At 33.5% G+C, this 20,116-nt stretch overlaps 3 protein-coding genes across 5 annotated transcripts; 1 reads left to right on the forward strand and 2 right to left on the reverse strand.

The window, feature by feature from the left end:
• Nucleotides 1-3,682: 3,682 nt before the first annotated feature.
• Nucleotides 3,683-6,831, forward strand: LOC114381824 (growth-regulating factor 3-like). Of its 2 annotated transcripts, none has more exons than XM_028341047.1 (4): nt 3,683-4,002; nt 4,141-4,287; nt 4,839-5,091; nt 6,123-6,831. In XM_028341047.1, exons 1-4 carry the CDS (start codon nt 3,795-3,797, stop codon nt 6,520-6,522), a joined length of 1,008 nt encoding a protein of 335 aa, XP_028196848.1. In that variant the 5' UTR covers nt 3,683-3,794; the 3' UTR covers nt 6,523-6,831. The 2 variants fall into 2 exon arrangements, with proteins under 2 accessions (XP_028196848.1, XP_028196849.1); XM_028341048.1 differs by having other exon boundaries at nt 4,851-5,091.
• Nucleotides 6,832-9,270: 2,439 nt separating this feature from the next.
• Nucleotides 9,271-12,126, reverse strand: LOC114380745. Of its 2 annotated transcripts, none has more exons than XM_028339779.1 (4): nt 11,446-12,113; nt 10,190-10,257; nt 9,848-10,027; nt 9,271-9,692 (listed from the first exon to the last, which is right to left on the reverse strand). In XM_028339779.1, exons 1-4 carry the CDS (start codon nt 11,960-11,962, stop codon nt 9,522-9,524), a joined length of 936 nt encoding a protein of 311 aa, XP_028195580.1. In that variant the 5' UTR covers nt 11,963-12,113; the 3' UTR covers nt 9,271-9,521. The 2 variants fall into 2 exon arrangements, with proteins under 2 accessions (XP_028195580.1, XP_028195581.1); XM_028339780.1 differs by having other exon boundaries at nt 9,604-9,728; nt 11,446-12,126.
• Nucleotides 12,127-13,335: 1,209 nt separating this feature from the next.
• LOC114382480 (serine/threonine-protein kinase D6PKL1-like) lies at nt 13,336-19,576 on the reverse strand. The gene is made up of 3 exons (XM_028341939.1): nt 19,335-19,576; nt 16,172-18,145; nt 13,336-14,462 (listed from the first exon to the last, which is right to left on the reverse strand). Exons 2-3 carry the CDS (start codon nt 17,920-17,922, stop codon nt 13,613-13,615), a joined length of 2,601 nt encoding a protein of 866 aa, XP_028197740.1. The 5' UTR covers nt 17,923-18,145; nt 19,335-19,576; the 3' UTR covers nt 13,336-13,612.
• Nucleotides 19,577-20,116: the final 540 nt, after the last annotated feature.

The following is a 20,116-nucleotide window of genomic DNA, read 5'->3' on the forward strand; positions in this document are numbered from 1 at the left end:
GTTTCCATGAAAAATATTACTCATCTCATACCAACAAACAAGCTTCCAATTTTTCTTCTTTTTTTTATGTCATGACTAAATTTACACAAACTAAATATTTGTTAAAATTTGTTGATAAATAGTAATGACTAACGATTTTTTATACTACTCCAGTTATATAAGTGTAAATGGAGTGTAAACTGTTTTGCACGCGCAAAAGAGTTATAATCCATAGATAGTCAATTAATTTGATGAAAATTGATTCATATAGCATATGCAAAAATAATAGCAATAATTGTTAGTTTTAAAAGAAAATAAGGTAAAAAAAAGAAAAAGGCAAGACTAGCAAACAAAAACAACATTAATGAAGTCTGCTAGCATATCTATGACCAGTAGATTTTGTTCATACTTTGTTGTACCCTTCCCTTAATTATAAGTCAGCCAGCTTGTTACTATCACGAAGATATGTTCTTCTCCAAAGGGTGAAAAGTACTACCAGAGATGACTCGAGGGTCTCTACAAAGGTTGATAGGATAATCACTTACAGTAAACTAGTGTGTGTTTGGTTATGGGATGCGTTGATCCAATCTCTTTTTTTTTTTCATGGTGCCGGCAAAATAACTATTTATTGTTTTTTATTTTTTATGATCATATTAGAATTTTGGGGTCAGAATCAATTCTGATAAGGTATCCAAACACACTATTGGGCTAGATTCAATGTAAAAGTATAGGGTAAAGAGATCAATTTTCACATATAGTAAATAAACGACGACCGATCATTTATTGAACCTAAAAAAAATTGTTACTTCCCTTAAATAAATTACTTGAGTTGGACTTTTTAGATAAAAGTCTTCAAAAAAACACGAGTCTGTTTGGCCTTCTTCTAGTAACCATTTTAAGTTTATTATTTTATACGTGTGTATATCTTAGAAATTTATATATTAACCATTTTTAAATTTTTATTTATTTTAATTGAGAACTAATTCGGCCTAGTAATCCAATATAAGACTAGGTTGGCCCATAAAAATCTTAGCTTGAAGAAAATCCGGGTTGGTCTAACTCGATCTAGCTAATTTTGCACTCTGATGTGTGTTGACCAATTTGTAAATATTAAGTAAAAATGCCTATTTAGTTGAAGAGAAAAACAAGAATATGAATAAAAATATTTAAATTTAAATTTAAAAAATAGAAAAGAGATAAAATGTTAGAAATTTTTTAAAAGTTATATTTTCTTCATTTCAACTAAATAAATAAAATTATTACTATTTAGTATTTTTCTTTTTTTGACCAAACATAGTAATTTAAAGTGAGAAAAATTTTCATTTTAAACTAAAAAAATATATTTACTAGTAATATTTTAAAAATATATTTATTATGTAATAAATAATATTGATTTATTAAGAATAATTAAATATTTATTTAAATGAAAGCAAATCATCTTATTATAATTTTTATTTTTCATAAGAGTCTCATTTCTATCGATTCTTCCAATTTTTTCATTATTGGTTAAATAATACTATCAGGACTAACTAAACTTATATATATTTGTCCTTTCATTCTTTCCATAGATTAATATGTTTCTTTTTCTTTATCTTTTATATGCATTTTAGATGTATATTTTTTTTTATAAAATAGCAATAATAATTTTTTAATAATATTATGTTCTTGCAATGATTAGTAAGCTTAATTGTACACTTTATCATTCAATTTTTATTATTTTATAAATTTTATTATTTAAGTTTTTAATTTTTATGCATTTTATTGGATACTAATGTGTTACTATAAAAGATTACTATCTTTTGTGAAACAATATCGATTTATTATTAACATGATGATAAAATGTAAAAAAATAAAAAATTTAAGTGATGAAATTCATCAAATAATAACAATTAGATGATAAAATATGTAATTAAGTTTAATTAGTGTAATTATTTTGTTTTGTCATAAAAAAAAAGGTTTATTTTCCCACATCCAACGCATCAAAAAAGGTTTGTTCTTTTCCTCAATCATAAAAAAATTATTTAAGTGATAAAATTCACAAATATGTAATTAAGCTTAATTAGTATAATTATTTTTTTAGACGCGTACATCAATTATTTTGTTTTGTCATAATAAAAGGTTTATTTGATATAGGGTAGTAGTAGTACTCAAGTGCTATAGTATAGTATTTGGAAAGAATCACAGAATGACAGCAGAGTGGCACAGTGACACAGTGTAAGTTGTTTCTTGTGGCTAGTTATGTATCCAGTTGCAGTTATTTTGTTACTTTTCAGATGAGATGTTTTTTTTTTCCTCTCACCTGTATTGTCTCACGCCTGTCCTTTTCCCAAGTGCTGTAAGCCTTCCCCACTCTCCCTTCAAAACAAACTTTGCAGACAATCTTGTCAGAACCCTCTCTTTCTCTCTTCCTACCTCTCTTATCTTTTACCTTTTGCTTGGTTAGAAAAAAAAATAAATTTAAAAACCTAAAATGGATCTTATATTTTTATTTTTCTAATTTTTTATTTTAATTCAAATATTTTTTCTTTCATTTTTTTTACACAATCAAACTTACCTTTAGTCTTTTACTATCTATTTTCCATGTTCTTCTTATATCTCTATTTTAAAAAGAGAATTTAATTTTTATACTACTATTAATTAATTAAAAAATAAAAAATTAAAGAAATGTGTAATATTATGTCTTAAAAATAATTATTATAAAAATTAACTAATAAAAATTGATCTAGTTGATAAAGATTAAACCTGTATCCTTAAGAATACATGTTTGAATTTTACTACCAACATAAGATGATAGGTGATTTGTAAGTACATTGGTAAGTGGTAAGTATTTTTTGAAACTTATCCCGAATGATCTAGTATGACCCAATTTACTTAAATTTATTGTAAAATATTTTTTTTTGAAGGGAACAAAAAAATCTTATTATAAAAATTAATAGAGTTATTATACATATGATAATTTAGAATTACATGATAATGTAAATATATTTTAATTAAATTTTTATAAATATTTTTCAAAAATAAAAAAATGCAATAATAATGAGGGGAAATTATACTAAATTTCTTAAGATTTTCTTAAATGACACTTACTACATTCTTTTTAATTTTTTTTTAAAATATCACTTCTTGTAAGATAGTATAAAAAACAACCCTTTAAAATTTTAGTATTTTTCTTTAATGTATATATGCCCTGAATACCAATTTCCCCTTAAATGTAACAAAAATCACATAGTAAAACAAACAAACAAAATGAAATAAATATAAAGAAAGACAAAACACTTCACTAATAATACATAGGAGAATTGTTGATAATGAGAAGAAATGTGAGTCCAATTTGAAGAAAATTTTAGGAGACATCAAGGTTTTAAAAATTGGTGGGTGATCATAATTTTAACTATTCACAATTTTGCACAAAGCATATAATATAATCAATACAAAATTGTAACTATGACTGTAATTTAAATGTAGAAAAAATTAATGTGATAACAAAAGTTTATCCTGTAAAAAAAAAACAAATTCATATCTCATAAGACTTTATTAGTAAATAACATGTAAATAACTTTGGAAGTGCTTGAAGGTTGAGGCTTGATCCTGCCTCTCTTGATGAGTTTTCAAGACACTAAACTTGAAGTAAAAAAAAGGTTAGACTTTAATTTCACATAAAAGATTTTGCACCAAAATATTATAAAGGAAGTAAACGGCAGAGTCCTCTGCAAAAGTGTTACAAACCTGATCTGTCCATATCCAAAGTTTAATAACCGACCAAACCAAAAGCAGCACAAAGCTGAAAGCTCAATAGCTCTTCTCTCTCTCTCTCCATGGACTTGCAGTTGAAGCAATGGAGTAACCGGCATGAGTCAGAACAAGAACATTATTCCCCAAACATGCCAAAATTTCTCCCTCAACACCACCCACCACCATCTCCCTCTGCACTCCCTCTCTTTGTACCTGAACAACCCAACACCAAAGTCTGCACCCTGTCAGCATTTTCTGATTCCACACTACCTTCTGCTCCCAGATTTTCCAGTAAGATTGATTTAGCACATTCCTTTTGTTCTCTTTGGTAACAGAAACAAACAAAGTTGGATTGGCCTATATTACATATAGTAGTATCTTAGTTGCTCCCTTTTTTCAAAGGTTCTATTTTTGTTCATTTCTCATTAGGGATGGAGAGTTGCTTCAGCTTTGCACAGTGGCAAGAGCTTGAGTTGCAGGCTCTGATATTCAGGTACATGCTGGCCGGTGCTCCTGTTCCTCCTGAGCTCCTTCTACCAATCAAGAAAAGCTTCCTTCAACTTTATAACCCTCCTTGTAAATTTCTAACCCCATTTTTCTACTTGCTAATTATTTGACTATTTGACTAATATAAAGTGGCCATATTAATCCTCAATAAGTAAATCAATTGTTAACATTTCACCACATTTATTACTTATTTCGTTATGTATGTTGTAGAGAAAACTTAAATGTAGTTTCACGTGTGTTTTTTTTTTGTTTGTCAATCTGAATTGGAATTTCATTTTATTGCTTTAAATCATTAAGTTGAAGCCAAATAATAAATAGTTGCTTCAAATTTTTATCATAATTTTAGGGTCCAAAATTGATTCTAGGAGCTATCCAAACATACTATAAGGTGAAACTCTATTTCTGGTTGAAAACTGTGTAAAAGCAGCTATAAAACTGTATTTAAGTTTTATGCTATTTATAGTTGATTTGTCTAGTTTTGAGGTGTTGGCTTTAGAAGTGTAGTAGAATATGAAAGGCTCTTTTTTATGCCATAATCTTTATGCCCATCAAAGTTACTCCATTTTGGTGAGAAAATTGTGATGAAAGTTTTGATCTTGGGCATGTGTTTGAGGCATCAGTGTTGGAATCAGGGTACTACTGGGGAAGAGCAGCGCTGGATCCGGAGCCGGGGCGGTGCCGGAGGACCGACGGCAAGAAGTGGCGGTGCTCGAAGGACGCGGTGGCGGGTCAGAAGTACTGCGACCGCCACATGCATCGTGGCCGAAACCGTTCAAGAAAGCCTGTGGAACAACGTGATGGATCTCTTTCTGCTATAGCCTCCGTTTCTTCTTCACCCTCTGCTTCATTTAATCTCCTTCACCTCAGTGAAAGGTAAATTTTGAATCTAGATAGTTCACATTGTGAATTTTTTTGGTTTTCTTTTATGTTTGAACTGTGTATAATGAAATTTCAATTGGTGCAAAGAATGAGCTTGATCTAATTTGGTGGCACATCCTATTACTCTCTGAGTGTTACTTTAGTTGTTATTTTTTTAATATTAATTTGTGATTTAATAATATCAAAATGTAGAGATGGTAAATTGGATGGTTTAGTTACAGGACACATTGAATCAGATAAAAAAAAAAATCAAACTCAATTCAGACTTTTAAAATGAAGCTCTAACCTAGTAAAAGCTTGATTTCTTAGCTTAAAGTTTAAGCTCAAGTCCTAATTTCCTCATATTGAGGTTGTTCTGGTTAGTCCATACTCCAATCCACTTTGCCACCTATACAAAAAAGTTAATTAATTTTTGAATAATTTCTCAAGAAATAAACACACCAATGTAACTGTTAGATAGGTAGTTGTAACTGTACATAACAGTTTATAAGAATATTTTAATAGAATGACGAGAACTGGTACACAATATAGGAATTGGTACAATCAATTATTGTACCCTAAACAACAAATAAAACGAGTCAGAGGGACTTTTTTTTTTGTTAATCTCGTGGTGTTTCTAAGATTACTTAACTGACAGTCAAAACTAGTTAGAGGTTGAAAATGTTCCTTATTGAGTAAATAATCAACCATGAAATTTGATATGCATAAATGGTAGGAAACCCTGATCCTACCTAGCTGTTATGTCTCATATATACTTGGAAAAGATTTAAAAACTTTATTGTGCATAAATAGGCCCCAAACTTTCTTGGTAGACCAAATTTAGAAACAATGTTACCCTTGTCACCTTGTGTTCCATGGCCACATTTTTTTGTCCCTTTTTCCTGAATGCCCTTGCTTGATAACTAAGGTGTGTTTGGATAAAAGTTAAGTTGCTGTTTTGGTGCATTAGAATGCATGTTTTTTTCATTTAACAAGCTTCTAACTGCAATCCAAACACACACTAAGTTGTTTTGATTTCTCTGTAGTTCCTCTGGGGCCAAGAGTGACAACAAGAGCTTCTTTGAAAACCATGATCATGTGGATGGGGATGGAAATTCAGCCAAATCTGATGGCCATGTCTTGAGGCATTTCTTTGATGATTGGCCAAGGACACTGCAAGAGCCTGACAATGGTGAAAGCAATGGTTGCCAGAACAACAACTCAGGAACATGTCTTTCTATGTCAACACCAGGAATCACTTCCTCGGATGTGTCGTTGAAATTGTCCACTGGCCATGGAGAGGATGCGTGCCACGCGGCCTCAATGGGAGGACCACTTGCAGAGGCATTGAGATCATCCACCACCAGCTCCACTTCTTCACCAACCAGTGTTCTGCTTCAGTTGCCTCCTAGTTCTGCTTCTGAGGCTAGTTTCATTAGCACCTAAGAGTTGGTGGAGTTTGTGAGGTTTTTTGGGTTTACTTTTGAGAATTCTTGGACATGTATGTTGCAAGTAGAGAGACAGTTCCAACATCAGCATGATTAGTGAGTTTAGATAACATATTAGAATCAATTCTATCTCGCAAAATCATGGTGATACTATGAAAAAATATAAGCAACTATTTATTGCATTGTCTTTACTATTCATCCCAAAGTGGGAATTGTTATTTCCACTCTCACTTTCTGCCACCAATACACTCCCCTTTGATTGGTTTTATTCAAAAATACCACTGACAAATACACTTCCCATCTGTCACTGATCTCTCCATGACCAGCGTTCGATCGTCTTTTCAAGGCTTCAAGGCCAAAATTTGGATTGAATGAACTTGGTTGTTGAGTGGGGGCTATTCTCAGTTTCATTCTCGTGTATTTGTTGGCACATGGAACCTACCATGACATCATGTTTGAGCTCGGTAACTATTCAATTCTGGATAGGTTAGGAGCCATGGTTTAGAAAAGGGCTAATTTTGTTGATGGCTTTGGTGTTCGGGCAGTAGGAACTACAATTTCAAATGCATGAAGCATCATTCAATTTGGCTTGTTTCAAAGTGGTCTACGAAAATTCTCGATGCCTGCAAAAAGCTTCAAAGGACATATTCCCTTGTGTCTGTCACCGAAGACAAGTTTGGTGCTGTGAAGGACCCTTTGGATTTCAACCCTTGTTGTGGGGAGAAGGAATGGTGTTTATGGATGTTGCCTCCCAAATGTGTGCTCTTGATTTGATCGAAGAGGGAGGTGTAATCTAGAGAAGCTTTTCTAATGATCAGGGGAGTTTATTTTTTTTGGGAATAATTGGAATGAAAAATTAAAAGGGGAATGTATTAGCAGGAAGAGGGAGTGAATATAGCAATTAGCAAAATTAATGGATTATTTCTTATCAGGAAGTTAATTCAATCCCAAACACACTACATGTCTTACTAATGAGAAAAGCTAGATTCCTCCTAGTTAAGTGAATAACGGAATTTACCACTTGTTTGCCTGATAATAAATAGGAAACAAACACCTTCGGATAATGAACAAGTTGAGCTTGTAGTTAGCATATGTTGGCATGGTCTTGTTTCTTTAACCAAATCCATACTTTAAGAGCACAGCATAAAATGCCTCGATTGGTACAACTCGTTTTTAAAAAAAAAATATAAAAAAACATATAAATAGTCACCTGCAAAATATTCCGAGGTAAAGTTCCTCATATGCTTATATGGGAGAAGCCATAACCGTAAAAAAAATAGATGAAAAAGGACAACTAATAAACAACACATTGGCATGCTTGTGTGTCAGCCGCCAAGCACATGCACACATGAGTTCTGAAAAGTCACGAGGAGGTGATAGTGATATCTTAAACTGTTAAAATACCCATATAAACTTCACTTTTGACCCAAGTATTATGATTCAATCCTAATCCATGTTCTGAAAATTGCTTGCTGTGTAAGTTCACTATAATTACTAAAGTATAATGATACTTTAAACTGCTAAAATACAGCGGAAAGAAAAATAAAACCAGTGCATATGACTAGGCATTAGATGTTAGTAAAATTATGTGTATCTTGGACTATTGCGTGTCATGAAAATTAGTAGAAGTTGACAAGAAATAAGCACATAGAGAAAGGAGGAAACTAAAGGCACAATAATACTAAAATTCCAAATCATCAATCTAAAAGGCAAGAAATATATATAGAAAGACTAAGGCAGGATGAAATGTGTATTTTGTTCCCTTACTATAAACATGATTTAGCTTCCATATGATATGATCATTGTTGAATAAAGAATCTTTATAAAAATATAAAGTTGAAAAATGATACCATTCAATCAGCGAGAAAGCCATACTAGAAAGCACGGAAAAATGAAAACTGTTTTCCCATTTTTCTGGCTATTTTGTATATATTGGACACACTGATTGCTGTACTAAAATGATATCTTTAGGTTTTATAAGTCATCAGCTTTAAGACTGGAATCAGAACATAAACCCAGGGAATATAAACTAGTAATTGCATAAATTGTGATTCAAGTGACCCAGAAACTACCAAGTCAAATCTATGCCAGTATTTATAAACACTGTTAATGTTTCCGGAAATTATGATGCCAATGCCGTTAGGATGTTATTGAGCTTCCCTTGGAAAACCAATCCGCTCAGAATAGAAGGACAATGAATGAACAGCCTTAACATTTAACAACTCAAATCATTGGCAAATCTTACCACATAAAGTATAACAGGAAGAAAGTCACAAATGCTTACCAGGAGGCCTAATGTCTTTAACTAGTTTTAATACCACTCCAACGCTCGACACATACAAATTTATTGTATAAATTTTTTGACTATTTTATTAAACAAAACATTGAATAAAAAATGTTACATTAATTTGGTTGACTTAACCGTGAAGAAAATGCACTTAAAGTTGGGTGCATAGCAAAAAAAATATATGATTTTGAGATGGGAAAATATATATGCTGTACCAATAAGTAATAAATAACAATAATTCAAAAGTTTTGCTGCCAGTGTGTTCATTGATGCTTGATTCAATTCCCTGCAATGAAAAAAAAGATTTAGAAAAGTTTCACAATTTACAAATAGTGATAATATGTAAGAATTAGCTTGCTATAATAATTTGAGCTTCATTATTCATATAATGAGCCTAAAATCTAACTTGAGCTTATTTATTTAGCAAAATAAAGTTGATACTAACATGCCAAACTCAAATAGTTCATAAATAAATAAGTCATTGACATTGCACTTGTCATTTCAAAGGCGAAAGACTCAGATCCATAGCGTTGATGAAAGGAATAGTTCAGAGCTTCATTAAAAATCAGAACAAGAGGATAAGCCATCTAAATGTATCTCGTGTTTCAGATCAACAACACGCAATATCTCATCTCTATGAGCTCATGAGATCTAAAAGCTGAACAGCTTGACTACGCCGTATAAAAGCAAAAAATATCACAAATATGAAACTATTTTGCTAATTCATCTGTATCACGAATAATCTTCATTGAAGGAAGAATAATTGCAGCCACTGGTCTATCTTTATATCCACCACCTTCATCAATGATCAGCCTTAAGCCTTCTACATGGAGTTTCGCGTGGTGACCACTAACAACAATGGCTGGACTTGCAGTTAGTTCCTACAAGAAAACGGTAAGCCAACTTATTTGAAGAAGCTACAAAAGCAGAAGGAAACATGCCTTTAGTCTTTAAAAATGTAAAGTTTTCTGATATTAGTCCCTATTTAAACCCATATGATGTTGCAGTAATATTATAATATGAAGCAAGCTATCACCTCTGGAATATCCCAAACACTCTTTCTCCCACTTAGAGCCTCCACCTTAGGCACCCGAGTATCCCGAGCTTTCAAAAGTTTTAACTGCTCTTTCACATCTTTTCCTTTCTCCAAACCAGCATGAACAGCAATCAATTTGCAGCATTTAACTCCATCATCAGTGTTCACAAAGACATCGTCCTAGTAAAACATGATCCAGAGAGCTTTCAGCATTTGTTCATTTAATTCACATCAGTAAGCAAACGAAACAAGGATTGCTGAACCAAGGGAAAACCAGACAATTTAGAAATCTGTCATATGATACGACTACAAGCACAAAGAGGCAAACAAAGTAAGCCCCACCTCTTCATGGACCCAAACCAAATCAGCAAGAAATTTCTTGTGATCATCAGGAACAGCCTTAACCAAATCTGCATTCAATGAAGTGCCCTTCAGTCCAGGAAATTACAACACTAAATTTTCTAGAAAGGGCTATTTACACTTCAAAACTTGTGGAGTATTATTTACTCATACATTTATAATTTTATAGCAGTGATAATTCCTGTGCTAAATAAACATAATTCAACTATGTCATTCAAAGTGAACCTGAAGTATATAAAGCCACACATACTAAGTTACAAACTAAGCCACAGCATAATCCATAAATCCAAGCACATTTCACCAACACCTCAACATTATTTTAGTTTTTATTCCAAAACCTTGACATATCAAAATACCACAATTAACAGAAGAGCAGCATTCCAGATTCAAAATACTACCTCCGTTTAAATACCCAATTACCTAATTCATTAAGATTAAGAAAAGTGGTTAACTTAGTTGATAACAATAAATTTATCCTAAATTTATATACTTTTCCAAAAATACATTCTCCTTAATGCTTATCTTTCTTCTAAATGCATGTAAATATAACCTCTCTTTTATTTAATTAGAGATATTTTTAAGTAACTGAAAAATGTAAAATAATTAAAAAATAATAAAATAATGATTTATTTATAAAAAAAGTAATAAAAAAATTGAATAAATATATTGAAGATAAAAATAAAAGAAAAAAATAAAAAACTATAAGCTAGCGTTTTATACATGTTTCAAAAGTTACTATTTCAAGTAGCGTTTCAAAAAATGTTAAAATTTACTAAAGAAAATCTATCTACCAAACAACTAAATAAGTTTTTCAACTAACAAAAAAATGTTAGAAACTAACTAAAATATCTTATCCAATATGATCATAGCCAAAGTAACTACCAACTACTTTTTTACCTTTCAGCTTGCAGCTAACATTTTAGTTAATTTTATCGAGCATAACTGAAATTGCGTTTAAAACAGTAATTTATAACTTTTTATATTTTCTTACATTTCTATTCTTAATATATTTATCTAATTTCTTAATTACTCTTTAAATAAATAATGATCTTATTATCATTTGTCATTTTAATCAGTAATTTCATTACTTAATCTTATATAATAAATAGTTTTTCAGCTATGAATTAGTATATAACTTTATGCTTCAAACCAACTTTCCAACGCTAGTTTTGCTTAAGATAGCCAAACAAAGAAAAAGTATGAGGTGAAGGAAGGAAGAGAGGAGGGTTACCACTTACCGGCGGAGCCATGGGGAACTCCATAGGACTCAAAGGTTGGTCCAGCGTCATAAATGGAGCCCTGATACTCCGTCCCCTTAACCGTGTTAAACTTCACCTTTATCTTCCCACTCCACCTCCTCCCTTGCAGGTGCATGTCCTCGTACCCTTCCCCCTTGAACCACCCTTCGCGCTCCTCGCTCGCCTCGTATTCCCTCCACCCCTCCGAGAACCCACACCCATCCGCCGGCGCCGGGAGGAGGCGGAGGAAGGCCGCGAAGGCCAAGTCGTGGTTGCCGCAGAGGAACACGTGCTTCTGCCGCGGGTAACGCGAGGGTAAGGAGATCAGGAAGTCGATGACTTGGCGGGTGGCGGGCCCTCGGTCGCAGTAGTCGCCGAGGAAGATTAGGGTTGCGGTTTCGAATTCGGATCGGTCGAGGCTGCCTTCGAGGTTCTTCCAGAGGCTTTGGAGCTTTGTTATGAAGCCGTGGATGTCGCCCACGCAGATGACTGCTCTAGTTTTTGGGGGCTCTGACATTGATGCCAGTTTGATTGCTTTGGTTTTCGTGGGATTTGCTTTGTGTACGTAAACTTACCCTAGAGGACCAGATTGAGATTCTTGTGGATCTGTTGCATTCTAATTTATTTTATTTTATTTTATTGAGAAATAACGTGGTTCTCATTTGATTTTTGTACACAAGTTTGTCAAAAAAGCTGGTAAAGAAAAATAATTTTGTCATTTTTTCTGTGCTGCCAAAGGTAATTTCGCTGGCAGTATTGAGAATTGAACAATAGATTCTCCTATAAATCTTCCTTAAAACAACATGTTAGTGCAAGGTTTCTAACTCCGTTTAAGACATAATAATATTGAAGTTTCTCTAAAAAAAATTATTGGAGTTCTACATTTTGCGTGTGATGTAGTGGCAGATTATTTTAAAGTTTAATAAAATTAATTTTATTTTAAACTGTTAAACGTAATTAGAATTTGTACTTAAATTAATTTGAATCACGTATTTTATATTAAAACAAACGGCCAATAATCATAGTATCGTACCCAAAATGATACACTTCTAAAACAACGGACTAAGATTCCCTGCATTTAAAAAGCAACTACATGAGCCACAATTTACCAGTGTTCAGAATTTTTGTAGTTGTATTTTCTTTAATTATTTAATGCATATAGTTTAATTTAATTTCCATAGCCAAGATTAATTTTTTTTAAAAGAAATATAGCTAAGATTTGATCCAGTTATTCTTGTCACTGCAGAATCCACGCTCCTAAGCTAAATGAAACAATCATAGTCGAAGCTATGCAAGGCGCAAAGTTGAAAGTAGCTTGAACACCAGTTCAGAACTTTATCAAAGAAGAAAGTACAAAGTCCAGTTAAATTTTTTACTCAGCAGTTAATTAATTATCACCTTTTATCCCCGTATGGACATCATCATAGATTTGGAAAGACAGGCAAGAAACAGCACAAATCTGAAGATATAGCCGAATCAATCATCAGAAATCCCTCCCGGCAATTCATGGTAGAATAGAATAGCCAATCTGTCCCACATGCATAATATCTCGAGAAAAAGTTTGTGAAGTACATTCTTAAACTTTTAAAATGTACAATTTCATACTTTCTGTCATCCTCTAAATGATTTGATTACATGGTAATTTCATGACTGATTTAGCCAAAATTATCGTATAACCTAAGTGCATGTTTAACACATTGGTACACCCTCCTTCAAGCTCACGGAGTGGGTCACATGGCAAAAGAATATAATAGTAATCATATTACAAACCAAGTGATCAACTATCACATTCTGAAGTTGCCATCTTAGAATCCAAAAATCTTTTTAAAAGCCAACTTGAATTACTTCTAGGATTATTCTTACTTGATGTGGAAGGATCTTGCTTAGACATACTGTTAACAAAATTCTTTAATCTACTCCAGCATAGGAACTGGATGAGAATGACATTTTTTTGTTCCAAGGGATTTATGTTCTCTCAGATTGCGATAATAAAGTTGCCGTATAACCTGAAATTCCTATACCTCAAAAAGCACATTTTACCCTGTTATAATCAAAACTAATATACAACATAGGCTTACATAATTGTTGCAGCTCGACACATGAAGCATAGAGCTGAAAACAAGTGAATCCATAACAAGAATGCCACTCTTGCCAAAGAGCAGTCTCTTCAAAACAACTCAAATTCCACTAGCTCTCCTGCTGCATTACACTCTACATACTTAACACCCTTGCCCTGGGACTGTAGGGTCATCTCTGAAACTCCAAATTCACGTAAGTCTGGCAGTTCTGGTGGGATAGCGCAACGTATTAATGCCCAATTCAGGCCTTCAAAGAAGGGGTGCTGTTTTATCTCAGCAGCCCCTTTCTCTGAACCCAATCGATTTTCAGGCTCTTTAACCAACAACCCTCTAATGAGATCCCTCCCTTGGATACTAACAAATGGGGTGTCAGGGAATCTGAGACCTTGCAACACCACGTTGGCTAATGTTTCTTCATTATTAGAACCTTTAAAGGGTGTTCTACCATATAAAAGTTCATACAGAAAAACACCGAATGTCCACCAGTCAACTGCCGCTCCATGTCCCTCTCCTTTGATGATCTCAGGCGCCAAGTATTCATGAGTACCAACAAATGAATTTGATCTTGCATCTGTGGGCTCAGCCACAAGCTGTGGCAACGATCTGAGCTGAGCAGCAAGATCAGTTTTTAATTTCCTTGCTTTTGCGGCAGGAGGCAGGATTCTTGGGCTGAAGCACGGAACTTGACAGGCTGGTTCAATACAGAATGGCTCAATGCAACTTGATTGTGCACAAGGACCAGAAATCTTAGCAGGATCCACATCAGAAGATGACTTCAGAAGTGTTGGGCTAACATCACACCTTAGCGACAGATCAAAATCTGTGAGCATAATGTGGCCGTCTTCTCGAACGAGAATGTTTTCAGGTTTCAAATCACGGTAAACCACTCCAAGCATGTGCAAGTACTCCAAAGCAAGAAGGACTTCGGCAACATAAAACCTGCATGTACAGAGATTCTTGTGAATACAATATCCCTTTCAATTATGGTAGCTATTGAAGCAATTTGCACCAGAATAGACAGTATATTTACGATATATTTGTTGAAAAATTGCATGCATATATAAGGGCAATTATTAATCAAGACCAAAAGCACACTTGTGTAATGCACCTAATTTTAATCATTGTTTCGATAGATTTTACTTTTTAAAACTAAATTGTTAGTTTTAATTGTTTTTTTATCAGCTTAATCTTGTTTGTGAAAAACACAAATAATACTTTGACACACACACACACACACACACACATATGTATATATATATAATTCTTTTTAATTAGCTTAATGTTGTTGGTGAGGTTAAAGAAAAAAGTAACTTCACTATTTGCAATGACAAGCAATCCACTCTGCAAGAACAATGTCATACCCCAGTGTCATGCTTCATGGACATTGCCCAAATACAAATCCACGAATGTATATAAGCTGACAGAAAAAACTGACACCAGAAAGCAGATGCCAATTTATGAGTGCAGTAGGAAGTTAATACTACCAATCAATAATTGAAAAGCCTATTTTTCAATGCTATAAACAAAGTGGCCAACAAGAATTGAGATCACACTAGCTAGAAGTGAATGCTGCAAGGATTAAAATATTCAGGGTACAATGGCATTGAGAAGCCGGTAGCTTAGTAAGTGAATAGAGATTGAAGTGTACATTTTTGGCTGAAGTATGGACAAAAGAAACATGCATCACACAAGTTAGTTGCATGACAGCAAATCGAGACAGCAGTAGTAACATGATATATTCCTTAAAAAGCCTCATCAATCAGTAATCAAAGTCACTGGCAGGATTTCAGAACCTAACTCCGATGGGAACTGAGATCCAAGTGAGTTAGGAAACGGTCCATCAATGAAACTGAGGTAGTTAATATTAGGAGCATTTGCGATAGAAAACAACTTATCCTGTATTAGCAGTAATGTATTAGAAACTACATAATGGAAATTATTCATAGAAAATAATTGATGATAGTTATGCATTAGGAGTATATCTGATAGTAAGGTGTGTAATTAGGTAATTTGTAAATGAGCTATTATTTGCACGTAGCGGACAGAAAATAATCTATCGAGACTTTGTCTCTGGGACAGCAAGTGTATTGCTTACTATGAGTGATTTGTGTTGAGTATCATTTTATTAGCTTATCAATTGATGTTCTATCATTTTTCTAGTCTTACTAAAGAAATGTCTATCCAGAAAGGGTGAATGAGTACTTAACCAGGTATCCTGAAGCATAATTACAGTGAAACAAACTGTTGAGACTTTTTCATAATTTTGCAATTTAAAAGGCGAAAACAGATTTTGTTTTCCCAGTTATAAAAGCTGCACCCATATTTATATCCTGAAATGCACCATTTTAAAATTCATACAATCGTATTATACATGGTGCAGCAACTAAGCATATATTATATTATATGAAATCAACATATCAAAGTTTAAAACCTTATTGCCTGCACTAGATAAACCAGAAATGAAAGCACATTTCAGCAACTATGAGAATTAAACAAATTTGATTGTGCCAAGAAATAATACTCAAGGAATCATAGCATTTGTTGAATTCCTAAAAATTTAGTAAGCAAAAGGTAGCTTATGATATAATTATGGCCAAACAGAAAAGAAAATCCTAGTATATTACTGGACAGATTCTCTTAGTATGTACCTAGCTGCTGGCTCTGAAAAACTTCTGCCAAGCTGCTTCTGCCGTAGAACATGAAGATCACCACCTGGACAATACTCCATGACCAGACATGACAAATTATCTGATGTAAACTGAGCATACAGTGTTGGAAGAAAAGGATGATCCAGCATCCTCAATATTTCTCTTTCTGTTTGAGCCCTAGGCGTCTTCTTCCTTCTTGCCAAAAATTCATTGTCCATCACCTTAATAGCAAACAAACAATTTTTGCCAATTAGTTCAGCAAGATATACAGTCCCAATGTCTCCACAACCTAGCTTCTTCAAAAGATTGAAGTGTCTCAAGCCCAAGACTCCATGCTGCATTTGAGCATGTCTTATGGCTTTCCATCTAACATCCTTTGACATGTGAGGCCTATTGCCACAACTAGACCCACTGAGATTACTCTCATCACTGGTACTTGTACTACTACTGTAGTCACCTTGGCTACTCTTTGAACTTTGTGAAAATTCAAGTTGCTCTTTCAATACGGTGTTCTTTTTCACTTTTGTAACTTCTCTGCTGCTATTACAGCCAGCTGATGCTGCGCCAGAGTGCACATTAACAGAGTTTATTCCCTCTCCAGGACTGAGAGAGTCCAATGATGTAACACCTTCGTTGTTTTCAATAGCACACCAACATCTCTCACAAACAAGTTGAGTTGTACTAGAAACTGACTTGTTATTTACTTCATTGGATGTAGGATCAAATAAAGCAGAAACTGAATCCTGCTTTACTTTTTTCTTTCCAAATTTTTTGTTCTTGATAAATGATTTAACTGTACGAGGGGCATTGCGTGACAGTTTGCACACTCTATTGCCATTTACTGAAGTAGATGAGGAAGAGACTGTTTGTAACCTACCTTTCCGCCCACTGTTTGATGCAGAGGCTTTATTTCCTATCTTTTTAGGGGAAGAAGCATTTTCGGGAAACTCTAATTTACTTCCATTGGTGTTACAACTAGATGAAGAAGATTCAGATGTTTGTTTTTCTATTTGAGCAGGCTCTGATGACTGTGATAGAACCCCAACTTTACTTGATGAACTAGCCAAGTCACTTGGCATCAATGAAGCCCCAGTATCATTTTGTGTAGTTGCAATTGCAGCAGCAATTTTGGAAGATTGAACATTTGGGCTCAGTGAAGTGCTTTTAACAGTTGGATGAGACTGGGAAGCATTATCCAAGGAAAGTGAGTTGCTCTCTTCTGGCACTAGAGATATTTCACTTGTACTCCCTTTACTCTCAGCATTAGAAGGCCCAGATCGTCTACCTTCAACTACAACTGAGTTGTACAATGTCTGTATCTTCCCAACCTCAGATATTCGTGGAGAAGCAGTTGACTTTGATAATCTTTTCATGGCAGCCATTTCTGATGCCTTAGATATACATAGGTCTCTTAATGCCTGCTTCAAAGTAACAGGCTCAGAAGGTCCAATCCGTGGGGACCGAGAAGCACCCACTGTAATTGGTTTTTTGAATGCACTTTTCATCTTAGGGCTTGTACCATCTTGTAAAATGCCTAAATCCCTTGATGAAGATTTAAGAGTAATTGATTCAAACAGCTTATTAATATCATCATCTAGATTACCCTTATATCCCAGTTTCTGCACAGGATGCTTCTGATTTTTCTCATCCAAGCTATATCCAGAATTGGACTGACATATACCTGCATGTTTCTCTGTATTTAGGTCTTCCCTTACTTCGACAATTTCACAAGTGCCAGAGAATGAACCCATTAGAGATAAACAGTAGCACTCACTTTTGTGCGGTAGAAGTAACAGAAAAAGTCTATTCTACTTTATTTCTCATGCAGTGTATCAAACACCATAAACTCACAACTCAAGGAGAGTGAACCTGTGCAATCCAACTTTCAGAATCGAAACCATTGTTTCGATCAAATCAAATTTATAAGTCCGAATGGAATATCCACCTCTTTACCAGCTACGTGACATTGAAACCCTGATGCAAAGGCCAACATTTGAATGCATCAGCAAACCAAGAGGAAATATAAAATTGTAAATTAACTAATAAGAAACAAGGAAGGACACAAATTGACCCCAAAAAAAGAAAGAAAGAAATCAAATGAAAACAAAGATGGACAAGATAAAAAATTCAAAATGATGAGAGAAGCTACAAAATAGTAACCCATAAGCCATTCACTTGTAGGACAAGTGTCAAATGCAAGCAACACAAGTCAAACTGCACATGGATGACGGAACCACAAGATACTGCAAAAAATCTAACTTCTATTCCTCTCCAAAATTCTAACAATTCTGCCCTCCCTGAAATTAATGTGAAGATGAGACTACAAGACAATCTATCTCATAAAATACAAGAATTTTAAATATTCAGTTTTTATGATAAACCAAAAGAACATAACTAGAGACAAACCAAGGACTAAATAACAAGGTATTCAAAAATGAGTTTTGCATTCAATCTGGATAGTTCGCAAAATGTAATTGACATGCATTCAAGCACAGGATCCAACTTATTCAAGCACAACAATCGCCCTTGACGATTATGCTACATATAAAACCAGCATCAAGTAAAAACTGGTTCCCTGCTATTTTCTCATCAATTCAAAGTTTTCACCAATCAGTGAAATCAACAAAACAGATAAAATCAAACCATAGTCGTAAGCCGATTCTTGTTCATGTTTACTGCAACATTATCCAGTTAACAAAAAGTACGGACACTAATCAGAATCAACTATAGGATCGACATACCTCCCAAAAAAAACTCTAAAACACACACAACACTGAAGGTGATTTTAAAAGAAAAATTAAATCAAAATTTCAAACAAAACCATTCAGCTACATCCCAAAAAAAAAATCCAATAAAATTCATCGCAAAGTGATTCAAAATTTCAAAAAATATAATTAAAAATGCCGTTTGTTTTTGTTCCTTCCAGAAGGTAGAATCCAAGAGCAGCAGCAGCTTCTTCTTCTTCTTCCTTTTCAAAGTGAAGTTCCGAAACCACAAAAAGAAAAGTTCGAAATCTCAGTTAACGGAATCAGGCAAAACAACACAGTGATGAGTGAACATGAACGAACATCAAACAACACCGTTAATCGGAGGCTAACGGAACGAGACATCACAAATCAAACGGTTCAGGCACGAAACGCAATCGAAAACACAGAAGCCGCACCTGCAAGCAAGCAAAGGCGAAGAAACGATGCGCATTGAACAAACGGAATCCACAGCCCAGAGAAAAACAATCCAGATGAGAAACAGAGAGCGAGAAACCCTAGGCGAGCATGGAAGTGATGGAATGGAAGAAACTCAAAGGTAGAGAGAGAAAGAAAGAGAAAGAGAAGACGAAGACGAAGATGCACGATTTTTATTTTCTTCTGTTTTCTGTTCCACTTTCAGAACTGGCACTGATTATTTTGTACAAACAGGACCCATGTTCTCACACACAAAATATTCCTATAACTCAAAAATAAAATAAAAGATATACTAATATTTTTATAATTTCGTATTGTATTATATTAATTATTAATCATTTTATTAATTGTTTAATTCTGGAATATAATTTTTCAATATTAGAATTTAAACTAGTTCATAAATGAAAATAAATATGTATTGTCAAGGATATAAATCACTATAAAATTTTATCCGTTTAACAAATGATTTTGAATTTAAATCTTAAATATATAATATATTAATTAAATATTAAAAGAGTGAAGTTTTACTCATGAGATTTTTTTATTACTAAGAATTAAAATCAAATAATAAAATTTACAACAAATTGTGTTAGATTCAAATGAAATTATTTCTACTATGATATTTAAGAATTTATTATAGAAATTTATGTTTTTTAACTAAATTATCATAAATCTTGATATAAAATAAATCAGGTTAAAAGAAAAATATTTATTTTGTGTGTGTTTATTATTCTCGACGGAGAGTAATTATTATTTTTTATTT

This window comes from Glycine soja, chromosome 13 (genome assembly GCF_004193775.1).
Source record: "Glycine soja cultivar W05 chromosome 13, ASM419377v2, whole genome shotgun sequence".
Classification (NCBI taxonomy): domain Eukaryota; kingdom Viridiplantae; phylum Streptophyta; class Magnoliopsida; order Fabales; family Fabaceae; genus Glycine; species Glycine soja.

Coding starts and splice junctions, on each gene's coding strand:
- LOC114381824 (XM_028341047.1), top strand. CDS start 3,795: ATGGACTTGCAGTTGAAGCAATGGAGTAACCGGCATGAGTCAGAACAA. Junction 4,003..4,140: donor TTCTGCTCCCAGATTTTCCA/GTAAGATTGATT, acceptor ATTTCTCATTAG/GGATGGAGAGTTGCTTCAGC. Junction 5,092..6,122: donor CTCCTTCACCTCAGTGAAAG/GTAAATTTTGAA, acceptor ATTTCTCTGTAG/TTCCTCTGGGGCCAAGAGTG.
- LOC114380745 (XM_028339779.1), bottom strand. CDS start 11,962: ATGTCAGAGCCCCCAAAAACTAGAGCAGTCATCTGCGTGGGCGACATC. Junction 10,028..10,189: donor TGGTTTGGGTCCATGAAGAG/GTGGGGCTTACT, acceptor ATGTTTTACTAG/GACGATGTCTTTGTGAACAC. Junction 9,693..9,847: donor GTGTTTGGGATATTCCAGAG/GTGATAGCTTGC, acceptor GTTTTCTTGTAG/GAACTAACTGCAAGTCCAGC.
- LOC114382480 (XM_028341939.1), bottom strand. CDS start 17,922: ATGGGTTCATTCTCTGGCACTTGTGAAATTGTCGAAGTAAGGGAAGAC. Junction 14,463..16,171: donor TTTTCAGAGCCAGCAGCTAG/GTACATACTAAG, acceptor CTGTACATGCAG/GTTTTATGTTGCCGAAGTCC.